The sequence below is a fragment of the Rhinoraja longicauda genome, chromosome 40 (assembly GCF_053455715.1).
Source record: "Rhinoraja longicauda isolate Sanriku21f chromosome 40, sRhiLon1.1, whole genome shotgun sequence".
Lineage (NCBI taxonomy): Eukaryota > Metazoa > Chordata > Chondrichthyes > Rajiformes > Arhynchobatidae > Rhinoraja > Rhinoraja longicauda.
The window spans coordinates 1,568,089-1,594,549 of record NC_135992.1 but is presented as its reverse complement, the minus strand read 5'-3'; the positions used below and the strand labels follow the sequence as shown (position 1 = coordinate 1,594,549).

Here is a 26,461-nt window from a genome sequence, read left to right as displayed (position 1 = left end):
TTTAGAGTCAGAGAGTCATACAGCACGGAAACAGGCCCTTCGGCCTACCTTGGCCATGCTGACCAAGATGCCCCCCTCTAAGCTGGAGAAGGGGCCTGACCCATAAATGGCACCTATCCCTGTGCTCTGGGCAGCACGGTGGCGCAGCGGTAGAGTTGCTGCCTCACAGCGCCAGAGACCCGGGTTCCATCCCGACTACGGGTGCTGTCTGTACGGAGTTTGTACGTTCTTCCTGTGACTGCCTGGGTTTTCTTCAAGATCTGCAGTTTCTTCCCACGCTCCAAAGATGTACAGGTTTGTAGGTTAATTGGCTTGGTATAAATGTAAATTGTCCCCTGGTGTGTGTAGGATAGTGTCAATGTGCTGGTCGGAGTGGACTCAGTGAAGGGCCTGCTTCCACGCCCCACCTCCAAACTAAAGTAAGAGATACTTCCTGCCCTGCTGAGTTACTCCAGCACTTTGAGTCCTATCCTGTCCATGGATGTTACCAGGACTGGAGGGTGACGGTTATCAGGAGAGTCAGGAGAGCCTGGGACTTTTATCGTGGAGTATGGGTGGCTGAATGATGACTTGGAGCAGGTTATCTAAAATTACCTCGAGCATAGATAAGGTCATCATCTTTTCCCCTGGGCAGGGGAGTCAAAAACTAGAGAACAGATTTACAGTAAGGAAGGAAAAATCTAAAGGCATGGAACGAGCTGCTAGAGGAAGTGGTAGAACCACGTACAATAATGATATTTGAAAGACATTTGGACAGATATGAAAGGTCTAGAGGGATGATGGACACAAAATGCTGGAGTAACTCAGCGGGACAGGCAGCATCTCTGGATAGAAGGAATGGGTGACGTTTCGGGTCGAGACCCTTCTTCTCGACCCGAAACGTCACCCATTCCTTCTCTCCAGAGATGCTACCTGTCCTGCTGAGTTACTCCAACATTTTGTGTCTACCTTCAGTGGAAACCAGCATCTGCAGTTCCTTCCTACACAAGGTCTAGAGGGAAATGGGCCAAATGTGGGCAGATGGGACTAGCTTGGGTGGGGCACCTTGTTCAGATGACTGATTTGGGCCATAAGCCTCAACTCCATCCAAGGACCCAAACAGTCTTTCCAGGTGAGACAGAAGTTCACCTGCACCTCCTCCAACCTCATCTATTGCATCCGCTGCTCCAGATGTCAACTTATTTACATCGGCGAAACCAAGTGCAGGCTCGGCGATCGCTTCGCTCAACACCTGCGCTCGGTCCACGTTGGCCAAACTGATCACCCGGTGGCCGATATGGCTTCAACTCCCCCTCCCATTCCCAGTCTGACCTTTCTGTCATGGGCCTCCTCCAGTGCCATAATGAGGCCCACCGGAAATTGGAGGAACAGCACCTCATATTTCGCCTGGGCAGTTTGCAGCCCAGTGGTATGAACATCGACTTCTCCAACTTTAGATAGTTCCTCTGTCCCTCTCTTCCCCTCCTCCTTCCCAGATCTCCCTCTATCTTCCTGTCTCCACCTATATCCTTCCTTTGTCCCGCCCCCCTGACATCAGTCTGAGGAAGGGTCTCGACCCGAAACGTCACCCATTCCTTCTCTCCCGAGATGCTGCCTGACCTGCTGAGTTACTCCAGTATTTTGTGAATAAATACCTTCGACTATATAAGTTCATCGGTTCATGAGCAAAATTAGGCCATTCGGCCCAAGAAGTGTTCTTTGCCATTCAATCACAGCTGATCTATCTTTCCCTCTCAACCCCATTCTCCTGCCTCCTCTCCATAACCCCTGACACCCGTACTAATCAAGAATTTATCTCTGCCTTAAAAATATCCATTCACTTGGCCTCCACAGCCTTGTGTGGCACTGAATTCCACAGATTCACCACCCTCTGATTAAAGAAATTCCCTCTCATCTCCTTGTTAAAGGTACATCCTTTTATTCTGAGGCCATGGCCTTTGGTCCTAGACTCTCCCACTAGTGGAGACATCCTCGCCACAACCACTCTGCCCAGGCCTTTCACTATTCAGTACGTTTCAATGAGGTCCCCCCCCTCATCCTTCTAAACTCCAACGAGTACAGGCCCAGTGCCAACAAACGCTCATCATATCTTAATCCAATCGTTCCTGGGATTTTCGTAAACCTCCTCTGGACCCTCTCCAATGCCAGCACATCCTTCCTCAGATGTGGGGCCCAAAAACTATATGACTAATGATCCTACTGTTAACACATGAAAAGATTTGCCATTAGAAAGTCTTCAGGATCTTACTTGGTCATAGAAATACAGCATATTAGGCAGAGTAAAACAAGAAAAGATAATTTCCCGAAGATAGGCACAAAAAGCTGGAGTAACTCAGCGGGACAGGCAGCATCTCTGGGTAGACAGAATGGGAGGCATTTTGTGTCAAGACCCTTGCTGGTGCAGCCCAACCGAGTCCATGCCAACCATCTATCACCCGTTCACACTGGTTCTGTGTTATCCCACTTTCTCATCCACTCCCTACACACTGGGGTCAATTTACAGTCGGCCAATTAACCCACAAACCCGCACGTCACACTGCTAGCGCCACTGGTTGAGGTATAAATGCAGTCATGACACCAACGATCACCTCCCCCACACCCCACCTGTTGCCAAAGTAGTGACCTGAGGGTGGGGCAGGATAACATGTCACCCACAACAGATAGGGTGTGTGTGAGATGTGTGTGTGACTGTGTGAGATGTATGATGTGTGATTGTGTGAGTGTGTGTGTGTGTGTGAGTGCGGGTGTGTAGTTAGGGGTGTGGAGGGGAGTGTGTGTGTGTGTGAGATGTGTGAGTGAGATGTGCGAGTGTGATGTGAGTGTGTGAGTGTGAGTGTGAGAGATGTGTGTGTGTGTGTGTGTGTGAGATGCGTGATTGTGTGTGAGTGTGTGTGTGAGATGTGTGATTGTGTGTGAGAGTGTGTGTGTGTGTGAGATGTGTGATTGTGTGTGAGTGTGTGTGTGAGATGTGTGATTGTGTGTGTGAGTGTGTGTGAGATGTGTGTGTGAGTGTATGTGAGTGTGAGATGTGTGTGTGTGTGTGTGAGATGTGTGATTGTGTGTGAGTGTGTGTGTGTAAGTGTGTGTGTGTGAGATGTGTGTGTATGTGTGTGAGATGTGTGTGTGTGTGTGTGTGTGTGTGTGTGTAAGTGTGTGTGTGAGATGTGTGTGTATGTGTGTGAGATGTGTGTGTGTGTGTGTGTGTGTGTGTGTGTGAGATGTGTGTGTGTGAGTGTGTGTGTGTGTGTATGTGAGATGTGTAAGTGTGTGTGTGTGTGTTTGTGTGTGTGTGTGTGTGTGTGTGTGCGATAGTGTGAGTGTGTGTGATTGTGTGTGTGTGAGTGTGTGTGATGTGTAGATGGGGGTGTGGAGGGGGGAGTGTGTGTGGCTTTGTATGTGTGTGTGAGTGTGTGTGAGACTGGACTCTGGAGTGGTGCAGTCCCAGGGGATTGTTGGAGCTGATTGTTTGACACACACAGTGTGCAAACATCCCATACACATGCAGGCCCTTCGGCCCATCGGGTCCAGGCCGACCATCAGTCACCCGTTCATACTAGTTCTATGTTATTCCACTTTCTCATCCACTCCCTGCACACTAGGGGCAATGGACAGAGGGGCAATTAACCTGCAAACCCGCACGTCTTTGGGATGTGGGAGGAAACCGGAGCACCCGGAGGAAACCCACGCGGTCACAAGGAGAACGTGCAAACTCCACACAGACAGCACCCGAGGCCAGGATCGAACCCGGGTCTCTAGTGCTGTGAGGCAGCGGCTCTACTCTGCCCTCTACCTCACCATACTTGTCCGAAGAAGGGTCTCGACCCGAAACGTCACCCATTCCCTGTCCCGAGATGCTGCCTGTGCCGCTGAGCTACGCCAGCGTTTTGTGTCTATCACTGTACTTGTGTAGATGACAATAAACCCCGCTTCATTCGACTTGAATTAGAGATGGCCAATAAATATTGGCTTTGCCAGCTTTGCCCAGATCCTGAAAATGTATAAACAAAAGCATTTCTTTACGCTGTGTGATATTATGCAGAAAACATTGGGAAGACAATGAATTAATTTAACTTGTTTTTCTTTACCACACCACTTCACCGTTCATTTAAACTGGTACAACATAGAACAGTGCAGCACAGGAACGGGCTCTTCAACCCACAATGTTTATGTCGCCATGATGCCTCGCTGAACTGATCTCCTCTATCTGCACGTGATCCACCCCCCCCCCCCCCCCCCCCCCTGTGCCCTGACTGTCCATGTTCCCATCTACAAGCCTCTTGAACGTCACTGTTGTAGTTCTGGTCGCCCCACGACAGGAAAGATGTGGGAGCTTTGCAGAGGGAGCAGAGGAGGTTTACCAGAATACTGCAACTCTGCAATGTGTTCCAAGTTTGCGGATGACACAAAGCTGGGTGGCAGTGTGAACTGTGAAGAGGATGTTAGGAGGTTGCAGGGTGACCTGCACAGGTTGAGTGAGTGGGCAGATGCGTGGCAGATGCAGTATAATGTAGATAAATGTGAGGTTATCCACTTTGGCGGCAGAAACAAGGAGGCAGATTATTATCTCAATGGTGTCAGGTTAGGTAAGTCAAGTCAAGTCAATTTATTTGTATAGCACATTTAAAAACAACCCACGTTGACCAAAGTGCTGCACATCTGACTAGGAAAAAAAAGAAACATACAGTGGCAGGCAGCCAAACACAACGGCGCGGCCATCTTGAACAAAATGTTAATTCAATCACCCACAGTCCAACAATAAAAGCACTAAACAGGCACCCAAATTACCCAACCCCAAAAAAAACCCCAAAACACAGTCCAACAATAGAAGCATTAAATAGGCATTCAAATCACACACCCTAAAACCCCCAAAAACACAGTCCAACAATAAAAACATCAAACAGGCACTCAAACCACCCAACCCCAAAAACACACAAAAAAGAAACATCCATCAAAGAAACATCCATCACAGTGAGTCTCCTCCAGTCCTCTCTCTCCTCACTGTGATGGAAGGCCACAATGTCTTTCCCTTCTCCTGCTGTCCTCGCCCGCGGCCAGGTTGTTGTGGTTGCAGGCCGCACCGGACGGTCCACAGCGGGCCAAGCCCAAGGCGCGTCGCGTCGCAGCCGCTCCCGCAGCCTCCGAAGACGGCCGGCTCCGCTGATGATAAGTCCGATCCGGGGCTGCCGCTGTTGTTGCACGTCGGGGCGGTCGTGGCTCCCGACATTGAAACCCCCGCCCAGCAGAGAAATATCCCGCGGCCATCTTAGGCCGCGCCGGACGGTGAAATGTCCGCGCCCCATGCCCCGCGATCCGGGGCGGGCGAACACGCTGCCGCTGCTGGAGCTCCCGATGTCGGCATCCACGCGGCCCGAACCTAAGGCGAGTCGCAGCGGCTCCCGCAGCCTCCGAAGACGGCCGGCTCCGGTGATGGTAAGTCCGATCCACGGACTTGGATGGTAAGTCCGATGGAGGCCGACAGCTCCAGGAGTTGGGCCGATGGTAGGCCGCAGCAGGAACGGAGACACGGCCCAGAAAACAAAGGTCGGGTCTCCGTTCTGAAGGGACACATATTTACAGTGTTACAGTTTCCCCCTCCCCCCCACATACACACATAGTACACAAACACAAAAACACCACATCACAACTACAATTAAGACCAAAAAAACCAACAAAAACACAAAGACAAATGGACCGCAGGTGAGCGGCAGCTGCTAGGGCAGTGCCGCCAGGTAAGGGGGAGGTGCAGCGAGACCTGGGTGTCCTTGTACTCCAGTCACTGAAAGTTGGCGTGCAGGTACAGCAGGCAGTGAAGAAAGCTAATGGCATGTTGGCCTTCATAACGAGAGGATTTCAGTGTAGGAGTAAAGAGGTTCTTCTGCAGTTGTATAGAGCCCTGGTAAGACCACATCTGGAGTATTGTGTACAGTTTTGGTCTCCTAATTTGAGGAAGGACATCCTTGTAATTGAGGTAGTGCAGCGTAGGTTCACAAGATTGATCCCTGGGATGGCGGGACTGTCATATGAGGAAAGATTGAAAAGACTAGGCTTGTATTCACTGGAGTTTAGAAGGATGAGAGGGGATCTTATAGAAACATATAAAATTATAAAAGGACTGGACAAGCTAGATGCAGGAAAAATGTTCCCAATGTTGGACGAGTCCAGAACCAGGGGCCACAGTCTTAGAATAAAGGGGAGGACATTTAAAACTGAGGTGAGAAGGAACCTTTTCACCCAGAGAGTTGTGAATTTGTGGAATTCTCTGCCACAGAGGGCAGTGGAGGCCAAATCACTGGATGGATTTAAGAGAGAGTTAGATAGAGTTCTAGGCGCTAGTGGAATCAAGGGATATGGGGAGAAGGCAGGCATGGGGTATTGATTGGAGACGATCAACCATGATCACAATGAATGGCGGTGCTGGCTGGAAGGGCCAAATGGTCTCCTCCTGCACCTATTTTCTATGTTTCTATGTTTCTAAGCCCTCACGACCTTCTGTGTAGAAAATGTGGCCCCACATCGCCCTTAAACTTTCTCCACTCACTCTCACCTTATACTGTAGCTATGCTAGCTGGTTTTATCATTTTTGGTTTTAGAGATACAGCGCGGAAACAGGCCCTTCTGCCCACCAAGTCCACGCCGACCAGCGATCCCCACACACTTTACATTTATAACAAGGCAATCAACTTACAAACCTGTACGTCTCTGGAGTGTGGGAGGAAACCGAAGATCTCGAAAGAACCGAAAACCCACACAGGTCACGGGGAGAACGTACAAACTCTGTACAGACAGCACCCGTAGTCAGGATCGAACCTGGGTTTCTGGCGCTGCAAGGCAGCAAATCTACTGCTGCGCCCTCTATAAAAATTAAACAAAACACTTGACTCTGGTGTCTGCAATAGCTGCTAATTCCAGTTAATCGTGTAAGCTTCTAGCTGCATTTTTTCCCCCCATTACCCTCTTATAAAGTTCTGGGCTTAGGATGCCACCAGCCCTGATTTTAAAATTTCACATCCTTCGGAAAGAAGCTGGGATGAAACTAGCATTCAACACAAAATACCTCATCAGCTGCTAAAGATAGACACAAATTCCTGGAGTAACTCAGCGGGTCGGGCAGCATCTCTGGAGAGAAGGAATGGGTGACGTTTGGGGTCGAGCCCTTCTAGAAACATAGAAACATAGAAAATAGGTGCAGGAGTAGGCCATTCAGCCCTTCGAGCCTGCACCGCCATTCAATATGATCATGGCTGATCATCCAGCTCAGTAGCCTGTACCTGCCTTCCCTCCATACCCCCTGATCCCTTTAGCAAAAAGGGCCACATCTAACTCCCTCTTAAATATAGCCAATGAACTGGCCTCAACTACCTTCTGTGGCAGAGAATTCCACAGACTCACCACTCTCTGTGTGAAGAAATGTTTTCTCATCTCGGTCCTAAAAGACTTCCCCCTTATCCTTAAGCTGTGACCCCTGGTTCTGGACTCCCCCAACATCGGGAACAATCTTCCCGCATCTAGCCTCTCCAACCCCTTAAGAATTTTATATGTTTCTATAAGATCCCCCCTCAGTCTTCTAAATTCCAGCGAGTACAAGCCCAGTCTATCCAGTCTTTCCTCATATGCAAGTCCCGCCATCCCAGGCATTAATCTGGTGAACCTTCTCTGTACTCCCTCTAAGGCAAGAACGTCTTTCCTCAGGTTAGGAGACCAAAACTGCACACAATACTCCAGGTGCGGTCTCACCAAGGCCCTGTACAACTGCAGCAGAACCTCCCTGCTCCTAAACTCAAATCCTCTTACTATGAATGTCAACATACCATTCGCTTTCTTCACTGCCTGCTGCACCTGCATGCTTGCTTTCAATGACTGGTGCACCATGACACCCAGGTCACGTTGCATCTCCCCTTCGACCAATCGGTCACCATTCAGGTAATACTCTGCTTTCCTGTTCTTGCCGCCAAAGTGGATAACCTCACATTTATCCACATTATATTGCATCTGCCATGCATTTGCCCACTCGCCTAATCTATCCAAGTCACTCTGCAGCCTCCTAGCATCCTCCTCGCAGCTAACACTGCCACCCAGCTTCGTGTCATCCGCAAACTTAGAGATGTTGCATTCAATTCCCTCGTCCAAATCATTAATATACACTGTAAATAACTGGGGTCCCAGCACTGAGCCTTGCGGTACCCCACTAGTCACTGCCTGCCATTCCGAAAAGGACCCATTTATTCCTACTCTTTGCTTCCTGTCCGCCAACCAATTTTCTATCCAACTCAAAACTGAACCCTCAATACCGTGTGCTTTAAGTTTGTACACCAATCTCCTATGTGGGACCTTGTCGAAGGCCTTCTGAAAGTCCAGATATAACACATCGACTGGTTCTCCCTTATCCACTCTACTAGTTACATCCTCGAAAAATTCTATAAGATTCGTCAGACATGATTTGCCTTTGGTAAATCCATGCTGACTTTGTCCGATGATTTCACCACTTTCCAAATGTGATGCTATCACATCTTTAATAACTGACTCTAGCATTTTCCCCACTACCGATGTTAGGCTAACTGGTCTATAATTCCCCGTTTTCTCTCTCCCTCCCTTTTTAAAAAGTGGGGTTACATTAGCTACCCTCCAGTCCTCAGGAACTACTCCAGAATCTAAAGAGTTTTGAAAAATTATCACTAATGCATCCACTATTTCTGAGGCTACTTCCTTAAGCACTCTGGGATGCAGCCTATCTGGCCCTGGGGATTTATCTGCCTTTAATCCATTTAATTTACCTAACACCACTTCCCGACTAACCTGGATTTCCCTCAGTTCCTCCATCTCTTTAGACCCCCGGTCCCCCGCTATTTCCGGCAGACGGTTTATGTCTTCCTTAGTGAAGACAGAACCAAAGTATTTGTTCAATTGGTCTGCCATCTCCTTGTTCCCTATGATCAATTCACCTGTTTCCGACTGCAAGGGACCTACATTTGCCTTAACTAATCTTTTTCTCTTGACATATCTATAAAAGCTTTTGCAGTCTGTTTTTATGTTTCTTGCCAGTTTTCCCTCATAATCTATTTTCCCTTTCCTAATTAAGCCCTTTGTCCTCCTCTGCTGGACTCTGAATTTCTCCCAGTCCTCTGGTATGCTACCTTTTCTGGCTAATCTGTATGCTTCATCTTTTGTTTTAATACTATCCTTGATTTCCCTTGTTAGCCACGGATGCACTACCTTTCCTGGTTTGTTCTTTTGCCAAACTGGGATGAACACTTGTTGTAGTTCATCCATGCGACCTTTAAATGCCTTCCATTGCATGTCCACCGTCAACCCTTTCAGCATCAATCGCCAGTCTATCTTGGACAATTCACGCCTCATACCCTCAAAGTTACCTTTCTTTAAGTTCAGAACACTTGTTTCTGTATCGACTTTGTCACTCTCCATCCTAATGAAGAACTCTACCATATTATGATCACTCTTGCCCAAGGGGCCTCGCACAACAAGACTGCTAACTAACCCTTCCTCATTACTCAATACCCAGTCTAGAATGGCCTGTTCTCTCGTTGGTTCCTCGACATGTTGGTTTAGAAAACCATCTCTCAAACATTCCAAGAAATCCTCTTCCTCAGCACCCCTGCCAATTTGGTTCACCCAATCTATATGTAGATTGAAGTCACCCATTATAACTGCTGCACCTTTAGTGCATGCATTTCTAATTTCCTGCTTGATGCCATCCCCAACCTCACTACTGCTGTTAGGTGGCCTGTACACAACTCCCACTAGCGTTTTCTGCCCCTTAGTGTTTCGCAGCTCTACCCATATCGATTCCACATCCTCTGAGCTAATGTCCTTCCTTTCCACTGCTTTAATCTCCTCTCTAACCAGCAACGCTACTCCACCTCCTTTTCCTTTCTGTCTATCCCGCCTGAATATAGAATATCGCTGGATGTTCAGCTCCCAGCCTTGGTCACCCTGGAGCCATGTCTCCGTAATCCCAACTATATCATAATCATTAATAACTATCTCCACATTTAATTCATCCACCTTATTACGTATACTCCTTGCATTGAGCCACCGAGACCACGCCAACCAGCGATCACCCCAAACACTAGCACTCCCAACCACACTAGGGACAATTTACAATTTTTACCAAAGCCAATTAACTTACAAACATTCACGTCTTTGGGAGGTGGGAGGGAACCGGAGCACCCGGAGAAGACCCACGAGGTCACGGGGAGAAAGTACAAACTCCACACAGACGGCACCCGTAGTCGGGATCGAACCTGGGTCTCTGGCGCTGTGAGGCAGCAACTCTACTGTGTTGTCAACACCACCATGCAGCAATGCCACCGTTCTGTCTTCAGTTTTACTCAGATTTACCATGGATTCCTGTAACTGCGATTGCAGCTAAGCCCACTAGAGGGGGCGTGTTACCCAGCCCTCAATATCCCCAATCATGGCTTCCATTTTACTCTCTCAAACTAGTCGGAATAAAATCAGTAATTGTATGTTGGCAATCATTATTTGAATCATGCTACACCGTTATAATGTTAATGATTTCATTTCAATGACATCAATGATTTGGACGAGAACATACAGGGAAAGATTAGCAAGTTTGCAGATGATACAAAAGTGAGTGGTTTGGCAAATGGTGGAAGATGGTTGTGATCGATTGCAGCAGGATCTGGATCGAATGGCCAGGTGGGCGGAGAAATGGTTGATGGAATTTAATACAGAGAAGTGTGAGGTGTTGCATTTTGGGAAACCTAACATGGGCACGACCTACACAGGCCTCTGAGTAGTGTTGTAGAGTAGAGGGATCTAGGAGTGCAGGTGCATGGTTTCTTGAAGGTGGAGTCACAGATAGATAATGTAGTCAAAAAGGCTTTTGGCACTTTGACCTTCATCAGTCAGCGTATTGAGTATAAAAGACAGGAGGTCACGTTCATAAGGTCATAAGTGATAGGAGTAGAATTAGGCCATTTGGCCCATCAAGTCTACTCTGCCATTCAATCATGGCTGATCTATCTCTCCCCATTTCCTGCTTTCTCCCCATAACCCCTGACACCCACACTAATCAAGAATCTATCTATCTCTGCCTTAAAAATATCCATTGATGGCCACAGCCGTCTGTGGCAAAGAATTTCACAGATTCACCACCCTCTGACAAAATAAATTCCTCCTCATCTCCTTCCTAAAGGAACGTTCTTTAATTCTGAGGCTATGACCTCTAGTCCCAGATTCACCCACTGGTGGAAACATCCTCTCTACATCCACTCTATCCAGGCCTTTCACCATTCTGTCCGTTTCTGTACGATTCTGTACTTTTAACTATTCTGTACGTATGTTGCAGTTGTATAAGACATTGGTGAGGCCGCATTTAGAATATTGTGTTCCGTTCTGGGCACCATGTTATAGAAAAGGTATTGTCAAACTGAAAAAGGTACAGAGAAGATTTACGAGAATGTTGCCAGGACTCGAGGGCCTGAGCTCTAGGGAGAGGTTGAGTAGGCTGGGACTCTATTCCTTGGAGCGCAGGAGGATGAGGGGTGAGCTTATAGATGTGTATAAAATCATGAGAGGAATAGATCGGGTAGATGCACACTTGCCCAGAATAGGTGAATCGAGGACCGGAGGACATAGGTTTAAGGTGACTGGGAAAAGATTTAATAGGAATCTGAGGGGTAACTTTTTCACACAAAGGGTGGTGGGTGTATAGTACAAGCTGCCAGAGGAGGTAATTGACTACCTCCAGGGACTATCCCATCGTTTAAGAAACAGTTAGACAGGTACATGGATAGGACAGATTTAGAAGGATATGGACCAAATGCAGGCAAGTGGGACTAGTGTAGCTGGGACATGTTGGCCAGTGTGGGCAAGTTGGGCCGAAGGGCCTGTTTCCACACTGTATTACTCTGTGAATATGATTAATGGGATTAACCTCTATCAGGCAATTCACTATGGACTTAACCCTCGCTCTGCAACTTGGCTTTGATGTGCAGTGGGAAGACTCGGTCTAACCCGCCCTTCTGTTAACTGGCTGATGGAATATTTTGTGTTGGAAAGAACTACAGATGCTGGTTTAAATCGAAGGTAGACACAAAATGCTGGAGTAACTCAATGGGTCAGGCAGCGTCTCTGGAGAGAAGGAATGGGTGATGTTTCGGGTCAAGACCCCTCCTCAGACTGATGAAAGGGGAGTGGGCGGGACAGAGATAGAATGTAGTCGGAGGCAGTAAGACTGGTGGGAGAACTGGGAAGGGGGAGGGGCTGGAGAGAGAAGACTGATGTCAGGGGAGGGGGCATTTTGATCAAATTCAAAGATACAGCACGGAAACAGGCTCTTCAGGCCACCGAGTCCATGGCGACCATTGATCAACCTTTAGACTTTAGAGATACAGCACGGAATCAGGCCCTTTGGCCCACCGATTCCACGCCGATCAGCGATCACCCTGTACACTAGTTTTATCCTACACACTTGGGACAATTTACATTTTACAGAAGGCAATTAACCTGTATGTCTTTGGAGTGCGGGAGGAAACCATAGCACCCGGAGAAAACCCACTTGGTCACGGGGAGAACGTACAAACTCAGTTACAGACAGTACCTGTAGTCAGGATCGAACCCAGGTCTCTGGCACTGAGCCACCGTGAGGCAGTAATACTACCACTGAGCCACCATTCACACTAGTTCTACTTTGTATTATTCCACGTTTGCATCCAGTCCCTGCACACTAGGGACAATTAATAGAGGCCAATTTGTCTACAATTTACCAAAGACCCAGTGGAGGTTGGGAACTGGACACGGGGTGGTTTTGCTGCGTTTGGCTCAGGGCCGTGACCTGGGAGATTCCCATGGGATGAGGACGATCACTGGCAGCAACGTGACCCCTCTTCCCACGGTCCTTTTGCAGATAGACCTCCAGGTGAGTTACTGGCAACAACATCCTCGAGGAAGCCGGGGGCCAGGTGCTTGTGAGAGGCAACCTGTAAATATGGTCAATGTCGTTTCTAATATTAGGTGGCTTCCAGTTGAATTGATTGAAGATACAGCATAGAAACAGGCTCTTCGGCCCACCGGGTCCACGCTGACCATCGATCACCCCGTTCACACTAGTTCTATGTTATCCCACTTTCTCATCCACTCCCGACACGCCAATTTACAGAGGGCCAGTCAACCTACAAAGCCGCACGTCTTTGGGATGTGGGAGGGAACCGGAGCACCCGGAGGAAACCCACGCGGTCACAGGAAGAATGTGCAAACTCCGCACAGACAGCATCCGCAGTCGGGATCAAACCCGGGTCTCTGGAGCTGTGAGGAAGCTTGTGGAGGGCAGCTTTGGGAAGAAGGGTTAATATTCCCACTTGCCACCCAGGTGGGTTCAGTAGAGGATAGTGAGAGTAACAGGGTTCGAATGACACCTTCACCCACGGGCAGTCAATTGGGAACCCACCCACTCCCCTCAGAGAGAGGCAACATTGCCACTTGCAAACCTACTTAGTCTGAAGAAACAAGACATGTTGGAAGAAAATAACTACGACATTTTCATTTCACCTGAGAATGTAAATTTTAAGAAGTTTTTAAAATTAAATAACTTGTGCAAACCCAGAAGTTCTATCCATATATTTTATAAAATTTCAGAAAGATAGACAATAGACAATAGACAATAGGTGCAGGAGTAGGCCATACGGCCCTTCAAGCCAGCACCGTCATTCAATCTGACTCTGCTATCCTTAAGAGCTCTATCTAACTCTCTCTTGAATGCATTCAGAGAATTGGCCTCCACTGCCTTCTGAGGCAGAGAATTCCACAGATTCACAACTCTCTGACTGAAAAAGTATTTCCTCATCTCCGTTCTAAATGGCCTACCCCTTATTCTTAAACTGTGGCCCCTGGTTCTGGACTCCCCCAACATTGGGAACATGTTTCCTGCCTCTAACGTGTCCAACCCTTTAATAATCTTATACGTTTCGATAAGATCCCCTCTCGTCCTTCTAAATTCCAGTGTATACAAGCCCAGTCGCTCCAGTCTTTCAAGATGTTTTGGCTAATTTATGGCAGACTTGAATGGGATGTATAACTTGTGTGGGAAGGAACTGTAGATGCTGGTAGACATCAGATGCGGAGAATAGACACAAAATGCTGGAGTAACTCAGCGGGTCAGACAGCATCTCTGGAGAAAAGGAATAGGTGATGTTTCAGGTCGAGACCTTTCTTTAGTCTGGGGTGTATAATTTTGCAGTTTAAGAAACCGCACAATCGAATGAGATGTGTTATTTAAAAATAGTAGATTTTTGGAGTGTTGGCGGCGCCGGAGACCCGGGTTCGGACCCGACTACGGGTGCTGTCTGTACGAGTTTGTGCGTTCCCCCCGTGACCTGCGTGGGTTTTCTCCGGGTTTTCCCCGTGGACGAGGAACCCACACTGCAAACACGTGCAGGTTTGTAGGTTAATTGACATGGTATCAATGTGAATTGTCCCCAGTGTGTGTAGGATAGTGTTAGTGTGCGGGGATCGCTGGTCGGCGCGGACTCGGTGGAACGGCGCATCTCTAAACTAAACTAAACTAAAGCAAACAAATGAAACGTGTACAAAATAATCCTCGGGCAGCTCCACAGGACGCACACTCCATAAAGCACAGCTTCTGGATCCCTCTCCTCCTGCTTTGTCCTTGCTACAGGTTAACAGCGGAGTCTCCACACGTCCTCGATGTTCTGTACGTGACCTCTGAAAGTGGACAGACAACCGTCATGGCAAAGGCACTCCAATCCCAGCACACAGAGAATGAATGGCAGAGTAGACTCGATGGGCTGAATGGCCTAATTCTGCTCCTCTCACTCATCAACCGATGAAGAACGTGAGAGATAGGAGCCTGAGTGGCCTCTCATTACTTCCCAACACCGCTCTCCCGTTCAAAAAGATCACGGTGATCCCTCTCATAGTAAAGGAGTAGGAAACAAACTGCAGACGCTGGTTTAAATCGGAGGTCGACACAAAATGCTGGAGTAACTCAGCGGGTCAGGCAACATCTCTGGAGAGAAGGAATGGGTGACGTTTTGGGTCGAGACCCCTCCTCAGACTGATGTCAGGGGAGGGGGCGGGATAGAGATAGGATGTAGTCGGAGACAGGAAGACTGGTGGGAGAACTGGTCTGGGGGAGGGGCTGGAGAGAGGGGACTGATGTCAGGGGAGGGGGCATTTTGATTGAATTCAAGGACACAGCATGGAAACAGGCCCTTCAGACCACCGAGTCCCTGCCGATCATCAACCTCCTGTCTACACTGACCCAATATTTCATTCTCACCACATTCTCGTCAACCCCCCTCAGATACCCCCACTCACCCACACACTAAGGGGCAATTTGCAGAGGAACAGTGGACCCTCGGGCCTGTGCCCACGCGAGAAGTTGATCGGGTGGACGCACAGAGTCTCTTGCCCAGATTAGGGGAATCGAGAACCAGGAGACATGGGTTTAAGGTGAAGGGGGAAAGATTTAATAGGAACCTGAGAGGTAGCTTTTCTACCCAAAGGGTGGTGGGTGAATGGAACGAGCTGCCGCAGGAGGTAGTTGAGGCAGGTACTGTAACGTTTAAGAAACAGTTAGACAGGTACATGGATAGGGCAGGTTTGGAGGGATATGGGCCAAACGCAGGCAGGTGGGACTAGTGTAGATGGGGCATGTTGGTGGGTGTGGACAAGTTGGGCCAAAGGGCCGTATAACTCTATGAACAATAACCTCTTTCATTTGCCAGACAGATCAATAACCAGGTAAAAGAAAGTTAAGTGTTCATAGAATCAAACAGCATAGAGATGGAGCAGGCAAACTGTCTGGAGACCCTTCTTCACACTCTCGACACAAAACATCCCCCATTCCTTCTCTCCAGAGATGCTGCCTGCCCTGCTGAGTTACTCCAGCACTTTGTGTCTATCCTTGGTGTAAACCAGCATCTGCAGTTCCTTCCTGCACAGCACAGAAATGGGCTCTTTTAGCCCACCTTGTGATGCCTGTCAATGGTAACCAGGCTGGGGGGGGGGGGAGGTGAGGACCAGGGGAACTCCATGCTGGTTCTGTCTGGGGGGTGGGGGGGGGGAGGGGGGGAGGTGAGGACCAGGGGAACTCCATGCTGGTTCTGTCTGGGGGGTGGGGGGGGAGCAGAACTACGGGACACAGAGGAGACGGGGGTGAGGGATCAATCTATGTCAGCAGAGGGGAAGCCACGTTCACTAAAGAAAGAGGACATCTTGGACGTCCGAGAATGGAAAGCTTCACATTGGGTCAGATGCATCAGAGACAGAGAAATGGAGAGGAGGGAATAAGGTCTTTATAAAAGGTAGGGGTGGGAGGAAGGGTCGTTCAGATAACTGTGGGAATCAGTGGGTTTATAGTGGACGTCAGGCGATTGTCGTGCCCCTGTGAAGCAGACAGAGAGATGGAGAAAGGGGAGAGAGGTGTCGGAGACAGTCCGGGTGATTTGAGGGCAGGGTGGAAGTTAGTGGTGAAAGAATGGGTCGACTGGGCTTGTATTCACTGGAACTTAGAAGGATGAGAGGGGATCTTATAGAAACATGTAAAATTCTTAAAGGATTGGGCAGGCTGGATGCAGGAAAAATGTTCCCCATGTTGGGGGAGTCCAGAACCAGGGGTCACAGTTTAAGAATAAGGGGTAGGCCATTTAGAACTGAGGTGAGGAAAAACTTTTCCACCCAGAGAGTTGTGAATCTGTGGAATTCTCTGCCACAGAAGGCAGTGGAGGCCAATTCACTGGGTGTTTTCAAGAGAGAGTTCGATTTAGATCTTAGTGCTAAAGGAAATCAAGGGATATGGGGAAAAAGCAGGAAGGGGGAACTGATTTTAGATGATCAGCCATGATCATATTGAATGGCGGTGCTCGCTCGGAAGGGCCGAATGGCCTGCTCCTGCACCCAGCAATAGGGACTGAAGTCAAGAAAGAATCATGAAAGGCTTGGATAGAGTGGTTGTGGAGAGGACGTTTCCACTAGTGGGAGAGTCATCGCCTCAGAATTAAAGGACGTTCTTTTCGGAAGGAGACCAGACTAAGTGGACCCGTTGGGCTCATTCATCGTAGAAGGGGGGACAGGGAAGGGGAGAGGGTGTCACTGACCTCGGCACAATGAGGAGAAATGTCTTTAGTCAGAAGGTGGTGAATCTGTGGAATTCATTGCCACAGAAGGCTGTGGAGGCCAAGTCAGTGGATATTTTTAAGGCAGAGATAGAGAGATTCTTGATTAGTGCGGGTGTCAGAGGTTATGGGGAGAAGGCAGGAGAATGGGGTTAGGCGGGAGAGATAGATCAGCCATGATTGAATGGCAGAGTAGACTTGATGGGCCTAATGACCTCATCCTTATGACCTTATGAAAGAAATCAAAACAATGTGGGGGACAAACACAGAACCTAACACAGACCAGTAAACTTTAAAAAGTCCCTGTCAGTGACATTACGTGTATGCTATTGTTTAGTTTAATTTAGATATTCATCATACAAGGTTCAACTTAATATTGGTTTCGTTTTAGTTTAGTGTAGAGATACAGAATGGAAACAGCCCACCGAGTCCAGGCCGACCATCGATCTCCCTTCACACTAGTTCCACTTTTGCGTCCGCTCCTTACACATTCGGGACAATTTACAGAGGCCAATTGGCCTACGAACCCACATATCTTTGGGTGCTGCCTGTGTGGAGTTTCCGCGTTCTCCCTGCGACAGCGTGGGTTTTCTCCTGGTGCTCCGGTTTCCTCCCACATCCCAAACACTTGTGGGTTTGGAAGTTAATAATTGGCTTCTGTAAATTACCCCTCAGAGAGTGGATGGGAATGTGGGATACCATTGAACTAGTGACCGAAGGTCAGTGTGGACTTTATGGGCCTGTTTCCATGCCATGTCTCCAAACTCAACTAAACTAATCGGCACGGTGGCGCAGCGGTAGAGTTGCTGCCTTACAGCACTTGCAGCGCCGGAGTCCCGGGTTCGATCCTGACTACGGGTGCTGTCTGTACGGAGTTTGCACGGTTTCCTCCCACATCCCAAACCCGTGTAGTTAATCGGCCCTCTGTAAATTACCTCTACGTGCAGGAAGTGGATGTGAATGTGGGAGAACATTAAACTAGTGTGAACGGGTGATCAGCGTGGACTTGGTGGGCCAGTTTCCATGTTGTATCTCTAAACTCAAATAAACTAATCAAATATCAAATCCAATCTTGTGTAGGAAAGAACTGCAGATGCTAGTTTACACCGAAGGTAGACACAAAATGCTGGAGTAACTCAGCGGGACAGGCAGCGTCTTTGGAGAGAAGGAATGGGTGACGTTTCGGTCCGAGACCCTATGGAGAGGCAGCATCTCTGGAGAGAAGGAATGGGTGACATTTTGGGTCGAGATTGAAGAAGGGTCTGATGAAGGGTCTCGACCCAAAACGTCACCCATTCCTTCTCTGGAATTTCCTGAGTTACTCCAGCAGTTTGTGTCTATCGCAAGGATCTGCAGATGTGGTTTACACTGAAGATGATGGAGTCCAGCATTACTCCAGCATGTTGTGTCTACCAAGTCAAACCTTCTAGCCCTGCTCGTATGTATAATTTCGCTGAACTATAGAGGTTAAAACACTCACCATTTAGTTGGGACTTGTGGAGGTGTCCCATTAGGAGGTAGAGGAGTAGCAGCAGCAGTGTGAAAGCAGTGATGGTGGCCGGAACAATCCACCGGTGATGTGTGGCTCTCACCGACTCAACCATTTCCTTCGTATACTCTTGTTGGAACCCTGCATCGACACGGAAACGTCCGTTCAATATTGATGCAAATATTCAAAATCAGAAGCCAAACAAACTTTCATGCAATTTTCCACAGAATCTTTGGAGGTATGAGGAATACAATCAGGTTTAGAGATACAGCGTGGAAATAGGCCCTTCGGCCCACCGAGTCCGCACCGACCAGCGATTCCCACACATCAACACTATCCTACACCCACTAGATTTTTTTTTTAGATTTAGAGATACAGCGCGGAAACAGGCCCTTCGGCCCACCGAGTCCGCGCCGCTCAGCGATCCCCGCACATTAACACTATCCTACACCCTAGGGACAATTTTTACATTTGCCCAGCCAATTAACCTACAAACCTGTACGTCTTTGGAGTGTGGGAGGAAACCGAAGATCTCGGAGAAAACCCACGCAGGTCACGGGGAGAACGTACAAACTCTGTACAGACAGCAACCGTAGTCGGGATCAAACCGGGTCTCTGTAAGTGCTGTAAGTCAGCAACTCTACCGCTGCGCCACCGTGCCGCCCAATGGAACTTGCTGCCAGGAGCGGTGGTGGAGGCAGATAGTTGATAACATTATAACTTGTAGTTAAGGTCAAACTAGGCAGTGGCCGTGACCAGTGAATGAGAAACATATGCAGGGACCCACATACAAGACACTGTGCAACATCTGGCGAAGGCAGGTGTACTTGGGAAATTCTTATATAGAACATAGAACAAAAGACACAAAACGCTGGAGTAACTCAGCGGGACGGGCAGCATCTCTGGAGAGAAGGAATGGGTGACGTTTCGGGTCGAGGCCCTTCTTCAGATCAGGTCAGGAGAAGGGTCTCGACCCGAAACGTCACCCATTCCTCTCCAGAGATGCTTCCTGTCCCGCTGAGTTATACTCCAGCTTTTTGAGTCTATCTTCAGTGCAAACCGGCATCTGCAGTTCCTTCCTACATAGGACAGTACAGCCCAGGAAGAGGCCCTTCGGCCCATAATGTCTGTGCCAAACATGATGCCAGGTTAAACTAATCCCCCTAGTTTTAGTTTAGTTTAGAGCGCGGAAACAGGCCCTTCAGCCCAACACATCCACGCTGACCATCGATCCCCACACACTAACACACTAGGATAATTAACAAATATACCAAGCCATTTAGTCTACAAACCTGTACATCTTTGGAGTGTGGGAGGAAACACACACAGGTCACGGGGAGAACGTACAAACTTCGTACAGAGACAGCACCCGTAGTCAGGATGGAACCCGGGTCTCCGGTGCCTGTCCTCTGTGTCCACGTGATCTATATCCCATTGATTCCTTGCATATCCAAGTGCCTATCTAAAAGCTTTCGTCCCTGCCTCCACCACCACCCCTGGCAGCACATTCCAGACACCCACCTCATATCTCCTTTACACTTTGCCCTTCTCACCTTAAACCTCTAGTCCTTGACATTCCCACCCTGGGAAGAAGGTTCTCACTGTCTCCCCTCGCACGGCCTTTCATAACCGGAGATACTTTCCTCAGCCTGCAAAGCTTCGGAGAAAACGATCCAAGTCTGTCCAACCTCCACCCTCCAATTCAGGCAACATTCTGATAAACCTCTTCTCAAGTCAAGTCAAGTCAAGTCAAGTCAAATACAGGTCAGGCAGCATCTATGGGAAGAGATGTACTCAACGTTTCAGGCTGAAGACCCAAGGGACATTTAGTTCAGTTCAGTTAGTTTATTGTCACGTGTACAGTGTACAGTGGAAAGCTTTTTTTGTTTCATACTAAAGACGATACATGATTACAATCGAAGCAAGCTCTCGATCCAAAGCATCACCATTTCCTTTTCTCCAGAGATGCTGCCTGACCCGCTAAGTTACTCCAGCACTTTGTGTCTATCTTCAGTGTAAACCAGCATCTGCAGTTCCTTCCTACACATGATTACAATGTATGGATACAGGGTAAAGGGAGCAACGTTTAGTAACATAGAAAATAGGTGCAGGAGGAGGCCATTGGGCCCTTCCAGCCTGTACGCACCGCCATTCATTGTGATCATGGCTGATCATCCACAATCAGTAACCCGTGCTGCCTTCTCCACATATACCTTGATTCCACTAGCCCCCAGATCTCTATCTAATTCTCTTTAATTCATCGAGTGAATTGGCCTCCACTGCCCTCTATGGCAGAGAATTCAACAAATTCACAACTCTCTGGGTGAAAAAGTTGCTTCTCACCTCAGTTTTAAATGGCCTCCCCTTTATTCTAAGACTTTGTCCCCTGGTTCTGGACTCCCCCAACACTGGGGACATTTTTCCTGGATCTAGCTTGTCCAGTCGTTTTATAATTTTATACGTCTCTATAAGATCCCCTCTCATCCTTCTAAACTCCAGTGCAGGATAAAGTCCAGTAAAGTCAACATAAATTGTCAACATGAATTGTCAACATAAAGTCAACATGAAAAGTCTCCCAGTATCCACATCCGGAATCTTGGAATCATCTTTGATCAAACCCTCTCCTTCGACAAACACATCAAACACATCACAAAGACAGCCTTCTTCCACCTCAAAAAAATTGCCCGTCTCCGTCCATCCCTCTCCTTCACAGCTGCAGAAACCCTCATCCACGCCTTCATCACCTCCCGTCTGGACTACTGCAACAGCCTCCTCTATGGCTCACCCTCAAAAATCATCAGTAAACTTCAATACATTCAAAACTCCGCTGCCCGTCTACTCACCCACTCCCCGATCCGTGACCATATCACCCCGGTCCTTTACAAACTCCACTGGCTCCCCATCCCCCAGAGAATCCAATACAAAATCCTCCTCATGACCTACAAAGCCCTCCATAACCTGGCCCCATCCTACCTGACTGACCTCCTCCACAGGCACACTCCCACCTGCACCCTCCGCTCTGCTGCTGCCAATCTCCTGTCCCCCCCCATCCGGACCAAACTCAGATCCTGGGGGGACAGGGCTTTCTCCATCGCTGCTCCCACCCTATGGAACTCACTACCCCAAACCGTCAGAGACTCCTCCTCACTCACCACATTCAAAACATCACTGAAGTCTCACCTGTTCAGCACTGCCTTCAACCACTGACCGTCACCTCACCTTCTGTCTCCTTTTTCTGTTCGTTTAGTTATTTATCTATTTATTCACTTCTCTATATTCTAGTAATCCCTGTAAAGCGTCTTTGAGTGTTTGAAAAGCGCTATATAAATGTAATGCATTATTATTATTATTAATTGTGAGGTTTGTTGTCCATATTTAGGGAATGTTTCAAGGAGATGGGTATTTCCCACTTACTGCTGCTGAAGGTTACAGTGTGGTTCTCCTGCAGCCTGGTGTTGCGAATGCTACAGGTAATGGAGTGCACTCCAGCGGGAACCCCCAGGACCGAGGTCACATTGCACAGTCGCTCGGCGGAGCAGTGGCTGCGGGTGTTGGCCGTGCCGTTGGGGTCGAGGTTGAGGAGGCCGCTGGTCCAGCCCACCGCTGGGGCCGGGTACCCTCCCCAGGAGGAGCAGGTCAGCCTCCATGCCCCTCCTTCACCCTGCCGCTGCCCCACCGCCTGATCCACATTCAGCGTCGGCTCTGCAAAGTGGGCTGGAACACAACGGTGACGTTAACATCAACATGACATCGCTGACAGGCTAGCACCCAACAGAAGCTTTCAACTCTACCTCCACACAGTCACAGTTTAAGGATAAGGGGGAAGTCTTTTAGGACCGAGATGAGAACGTTTTTTTTCACACAGAGAGTGGTGAATCTGTGGAATTCTCTGCCACAGAAGGTAGTTGAGGCCAGTTCATTGGCTATATTTAAGAGGGAGTTAAATGTGGCCCTTGTGGCTAAAGGGATAGACAATAGACAATAGGTGCAGGAGTAGGACATTCAGCCCTTCGAGCCAGCACCGCCATTCAATGCGATCATGGCTGATCACTCTCAATCAGTACCCCGTTCCTGCCTTCTCCCCATACCCCCTCACTCTGCTATCCTTAAGAGCTCTATCCAGCTCTCTCTTGAAAGCATCCAACGAACTGGCCTCCACTGCCTTCTGAGGCAGAGGGATCAGGGGGTATGGAGAGAAGGCAGGTACAGGATACTGAGTTGGATGATCAGCCATGATCATATGGAATGGCGAAGCAGGCTCGAAGGGCCGAATGGCCTACTCCTGCACTTATTTTCTATGTTTCTATGACACACTTCAAAATAGACTTTATAGACAATAGACAATAGGTGCAGTAGGAGGCCATTTGGCCCTTCGAGCCAGCACCGCCATTCAATGTGATCATGGCTGATCATTCTCAATCAGTACCCCATTCCTGCCTTCTCCCCATACCCCCTGACTCCGCTATCCTTAAGAGCTCTATCTAGCTCTCTCTTGAATGCATTCAGAGAATTGGCCTCCACTGCCTTCTGAGGCAGAGAATTACACAGATTCACAACTCTCTGACTGAAAAAGTTTTTCCTCATCTCAGTTCTAAATGGCCTACCCCTTATTCTTAAACTGTGGCCCCTTTATTCAAGAAATAAATATATCCAATACATGATCCTTACAAGATTCCATCCAACATTCTCGGCTATACATTCAATACTGTTTACACAAATTACACACATTAACCCCCCCCCCCCACCCCCACCCTTGCCACTCATGTAGCCCACTGCTGTGGGATCCCTTCCCTTATTTGGAGGGGCGTCTCTCTCCACCACACCCTGCCCCCCCCAATGTCCAGCAGCGGAAGGACCCTAGACTGTGCTCCTCCCCCACAGGGCCTTGGCGTTGGCTGCACTGAGCTTCAGTGCATCCCTCAGCACGTACTCCTGCAGTCTGCAGTGGGCCAGTCGGCAACATTCCTTGACGGACAGCTCGCTCCGCTGGGAGGCCAACAAAGCTCGGGCAGACCAAAGAGCGTCTTTCACCGAGTTGATGACCTTCCAGCAGCACTCGATGTCGGTCTCCGAATGCGTCCCTGGGAACAGTCCGTAGATCACAGAGTCCTCTGTGACGGAGCTGCTCGGAATGAATCGTGACAGGGACCCCTGCAGACCTCTCCAGACTCTCCTGGCAAATCCACACTCTGTGAAGAGGTGGGCCACTGTCTCCTCTCCATAGCAGCCGTCCCGAGGGCAGCGTGCGCTGGTAGTGAGGTTCCGGCGGTGCAGGAAGGATCTGACTGAGAGGGCTCCCCTCACCGCCAGCCAAGCCAGGTCTTGGTGCTTGTTGGTGAGTTCTGCCGATGATGCATTTTGCCAGACAAGCTGGGCAGTCTGTTCTGGGAACCACGCCACAGGATCCATGGAGTCATTCCCCTGCAGTGCCTGCAGGACGTTCCGTGCTGACCACTGCCCGATGGACTTGTGGTCAAAGGTGTTGGTCCGGAAGAACCTGTCCACAAACGACAGATGGTTCGGCAATGTCCAGCTGACTGGCACATTGCGTGGCATCTGCGCCAGGCCCATCCTTCGCAACACCGGGGACAGGTAGAACCTCAGCAGGTAATGGCATTTGGTGCCCACGTGCCTTGGCTCTATGCTCCGCCTGATGCAGCCACACACGAAGGTGGCCATCAGAATGAGGGCGACGTTGGGCACGTCTTTACCCCCGTTGTCTGCCGACTTGTGCATTGTGGCTCGTCGCACCCGGTCCATCGCCGACCCCCAGATGAAGCGAAAGACGGCCCGGGTGATCCCCTTGGCGTGGGAGGGAGGGACGGGCCACACTTGTGCCAAGTACAGCAGCCCCGAGAGCACCTCACACCTGATGACCAGGTTTTTCCCCGTGATGGAGAGGGAGCGCTGCTTCCACAGCTCCAGCTTCTTCCCCACCTTGGCTATCCGCTCCAGCCAATTTTTGTTACATGCCTCAGCCTTCCCGAACCAGATCCCCAGCACCTTCAGGAAGTCAGGCTTGATGGTGAAGGGGATGGAAGATCGGTCGGGGCTATGAGGCCCTTCTTCAGATACCACCCCTGTTATTACAAAGAAAAGCTTAAAAGCTAAGATGATGAATCATTACCTGCTACTTGTAGTGTGACTGTAACTTGTAGAACCACGCTGTGGCCCTGAGTGGGGTGTTTCAACTGAACGAGGCACGTGTACGAGGCTGCATCTCGCACTCGGAGGTCGGTCAGAAGCAGGGAGAAGTTGCCATGCTTGAACTCTGGACTGAACAGCCTTGCCTTGTTGCCCTGGTCGGAGATGCTATGCTCTCCGCCTGAATAAAAGGAATGGACTATCCGACTAGCCACCTGCCAGTAAACACGAATGTCATCGCCGGCTCGTTTCCCCACGTCGGTGTCCAGACAGGGCAGGAGGGAACCTTCACCGACGATCCCCGTCACTGTGAGGGTGGACGGCGAAGCTGGGGGTAAAACACGGACAAGATAAACCAGGGCTTCGCCCCAAAATGTCACCCGGAATCAGAGCCGCCTTTATTGTCATCCAAAAAAAACAAGTCTTTCCATTACCCACAGTCCAACAATAAGAGCAATAAAAGGGTGGCACGGTGGCGCAGCGGTAGAGTTGCTGCCTTACAGCGAATGCAGCGCCGGAGACTCAGGTTCGATCCTGACTACGGGCGCCGTCTGTACGGAGTTTGTACGTTCTCCCCGTGACCTGCGTGGGTTTTCTCCGAGATCTTCGGTTTCCTCCCACACGCCAAAGACGTACAGGTATGCAGGTTAATTGGCTGGGCAAATGTTTTTTTTTAAATTGTCCCTAGTGTGTGTGGGATAGTGTTAGTGTGCGGGGATCGCTGGGCGGCACGGACCTGGTGGGCCGAAGGGCCTGTTTCCGCGCTGTATCTCTAAATCTAAATAAATCTAAAAATCTAAATAAGCAATAACACACACAATCACAAACCAACACAAAACAAAAAAAAGGAACATCCATCACAGTGAGTCTCCTCCAGTTACCTCCTCACTGTGATGGAAGGCCAGAATGTCTTTTCTCTTCCCCTGCCGTCTTCTCCCGCTCCTTCTCCCCACAGATGCTGCCTGAACCGCTGAGTTACTCCGGCATTTTATGTCTTCTATCTTCGCCTTAGTTCCTTCCTACACATTATTTTTAGTTTAGAGATACAGCGCGGAAACAGGCCCTTTCGGCCCGCCAAGTCCACGCCGACCAGCGATCCCCGCACACGATGACTATCCTACACCCACCAGGGACAATTTACAATTGTTACCAAAGCCAATTAACCAAAGCCAATGAACCTATTAACCTTCATGCCTTTGGAGTGTGGGAGGAAGCTGGAGCACCCGGAGAAAACCCACACGGGTCATGCGGAGAACGTACAAACTCCGTACAGACAGCACCCGTGGTCAGGATTGAACCCGGGTCTCTGGCGCTGTGAGGCAGCAACTCTACCGCTGCACCACCCTCTTTTTTCTGAAGAAAAAGTGTAACATACAACATTTCTAAGGAACGCAACTATTGTGTTGCAGCAACACTGCCGCTCAAAGTCCGCCTCTGAAATAACCCAGGGTTATTTATTGTGGGTCTGTCTGTCCTTTTGTCATAGGTAGAAGACACAAAACCGCCGGAGTAACTCAGCGGGTCAGGCGGCATCTCGGGAGAGAGAAGGAATGGGTGACCTTTCAGGTCGAGACCCTTCTTCAGACGGACGTCAGGGGAATGGGCCTTTTGCAGAGGGCCAATTATCCTACAAACCCGCACGTCCTTGGGATGTGGGAGGAAACCGGAGCACCCGGAGAAAACACACAGGGGGAACGTGCAAACTCCACAC

The 26,461-nt window shown here is 49.2% G+C and overlaps 1 protein-coding gene across 1 annotated transcript in view; it reads right to left on the bottom strand.

Moving 5' to 3' along the window:
- Positions 1-14,374: 14,374 nt before the first annotated feature.
- Positions 14,375-26,461, bottom strand: part of LOC144611367 (CD276 antigen-like) — a 24,897-nt gene continuing 12,810 nt past the window's right edge. The window contains exons 3-6 of the mRNA XM_078430438.1: positions 24,734-25,078; positions 22,021-22,320; positions 18,598-18,747; positions 14,375-14,703 (exon numbers count right to left, since the gene is read on the bottom strand). Of these exons, the coding sequence (XP_078286564.1) occupies positions 14,651-14,703; positions 18,598-18,747; positions 22,021-22,320; positions 24,734-25,078 (848 nt within the window). The 3' untranslated portion in view covers positions 14,375-14,650. The remainder of the gene's footprint in view (positions 14,704-18,597; positions 18,748-22,020; positions 22,321-24,733; positions 25,079-26,461) is intronic.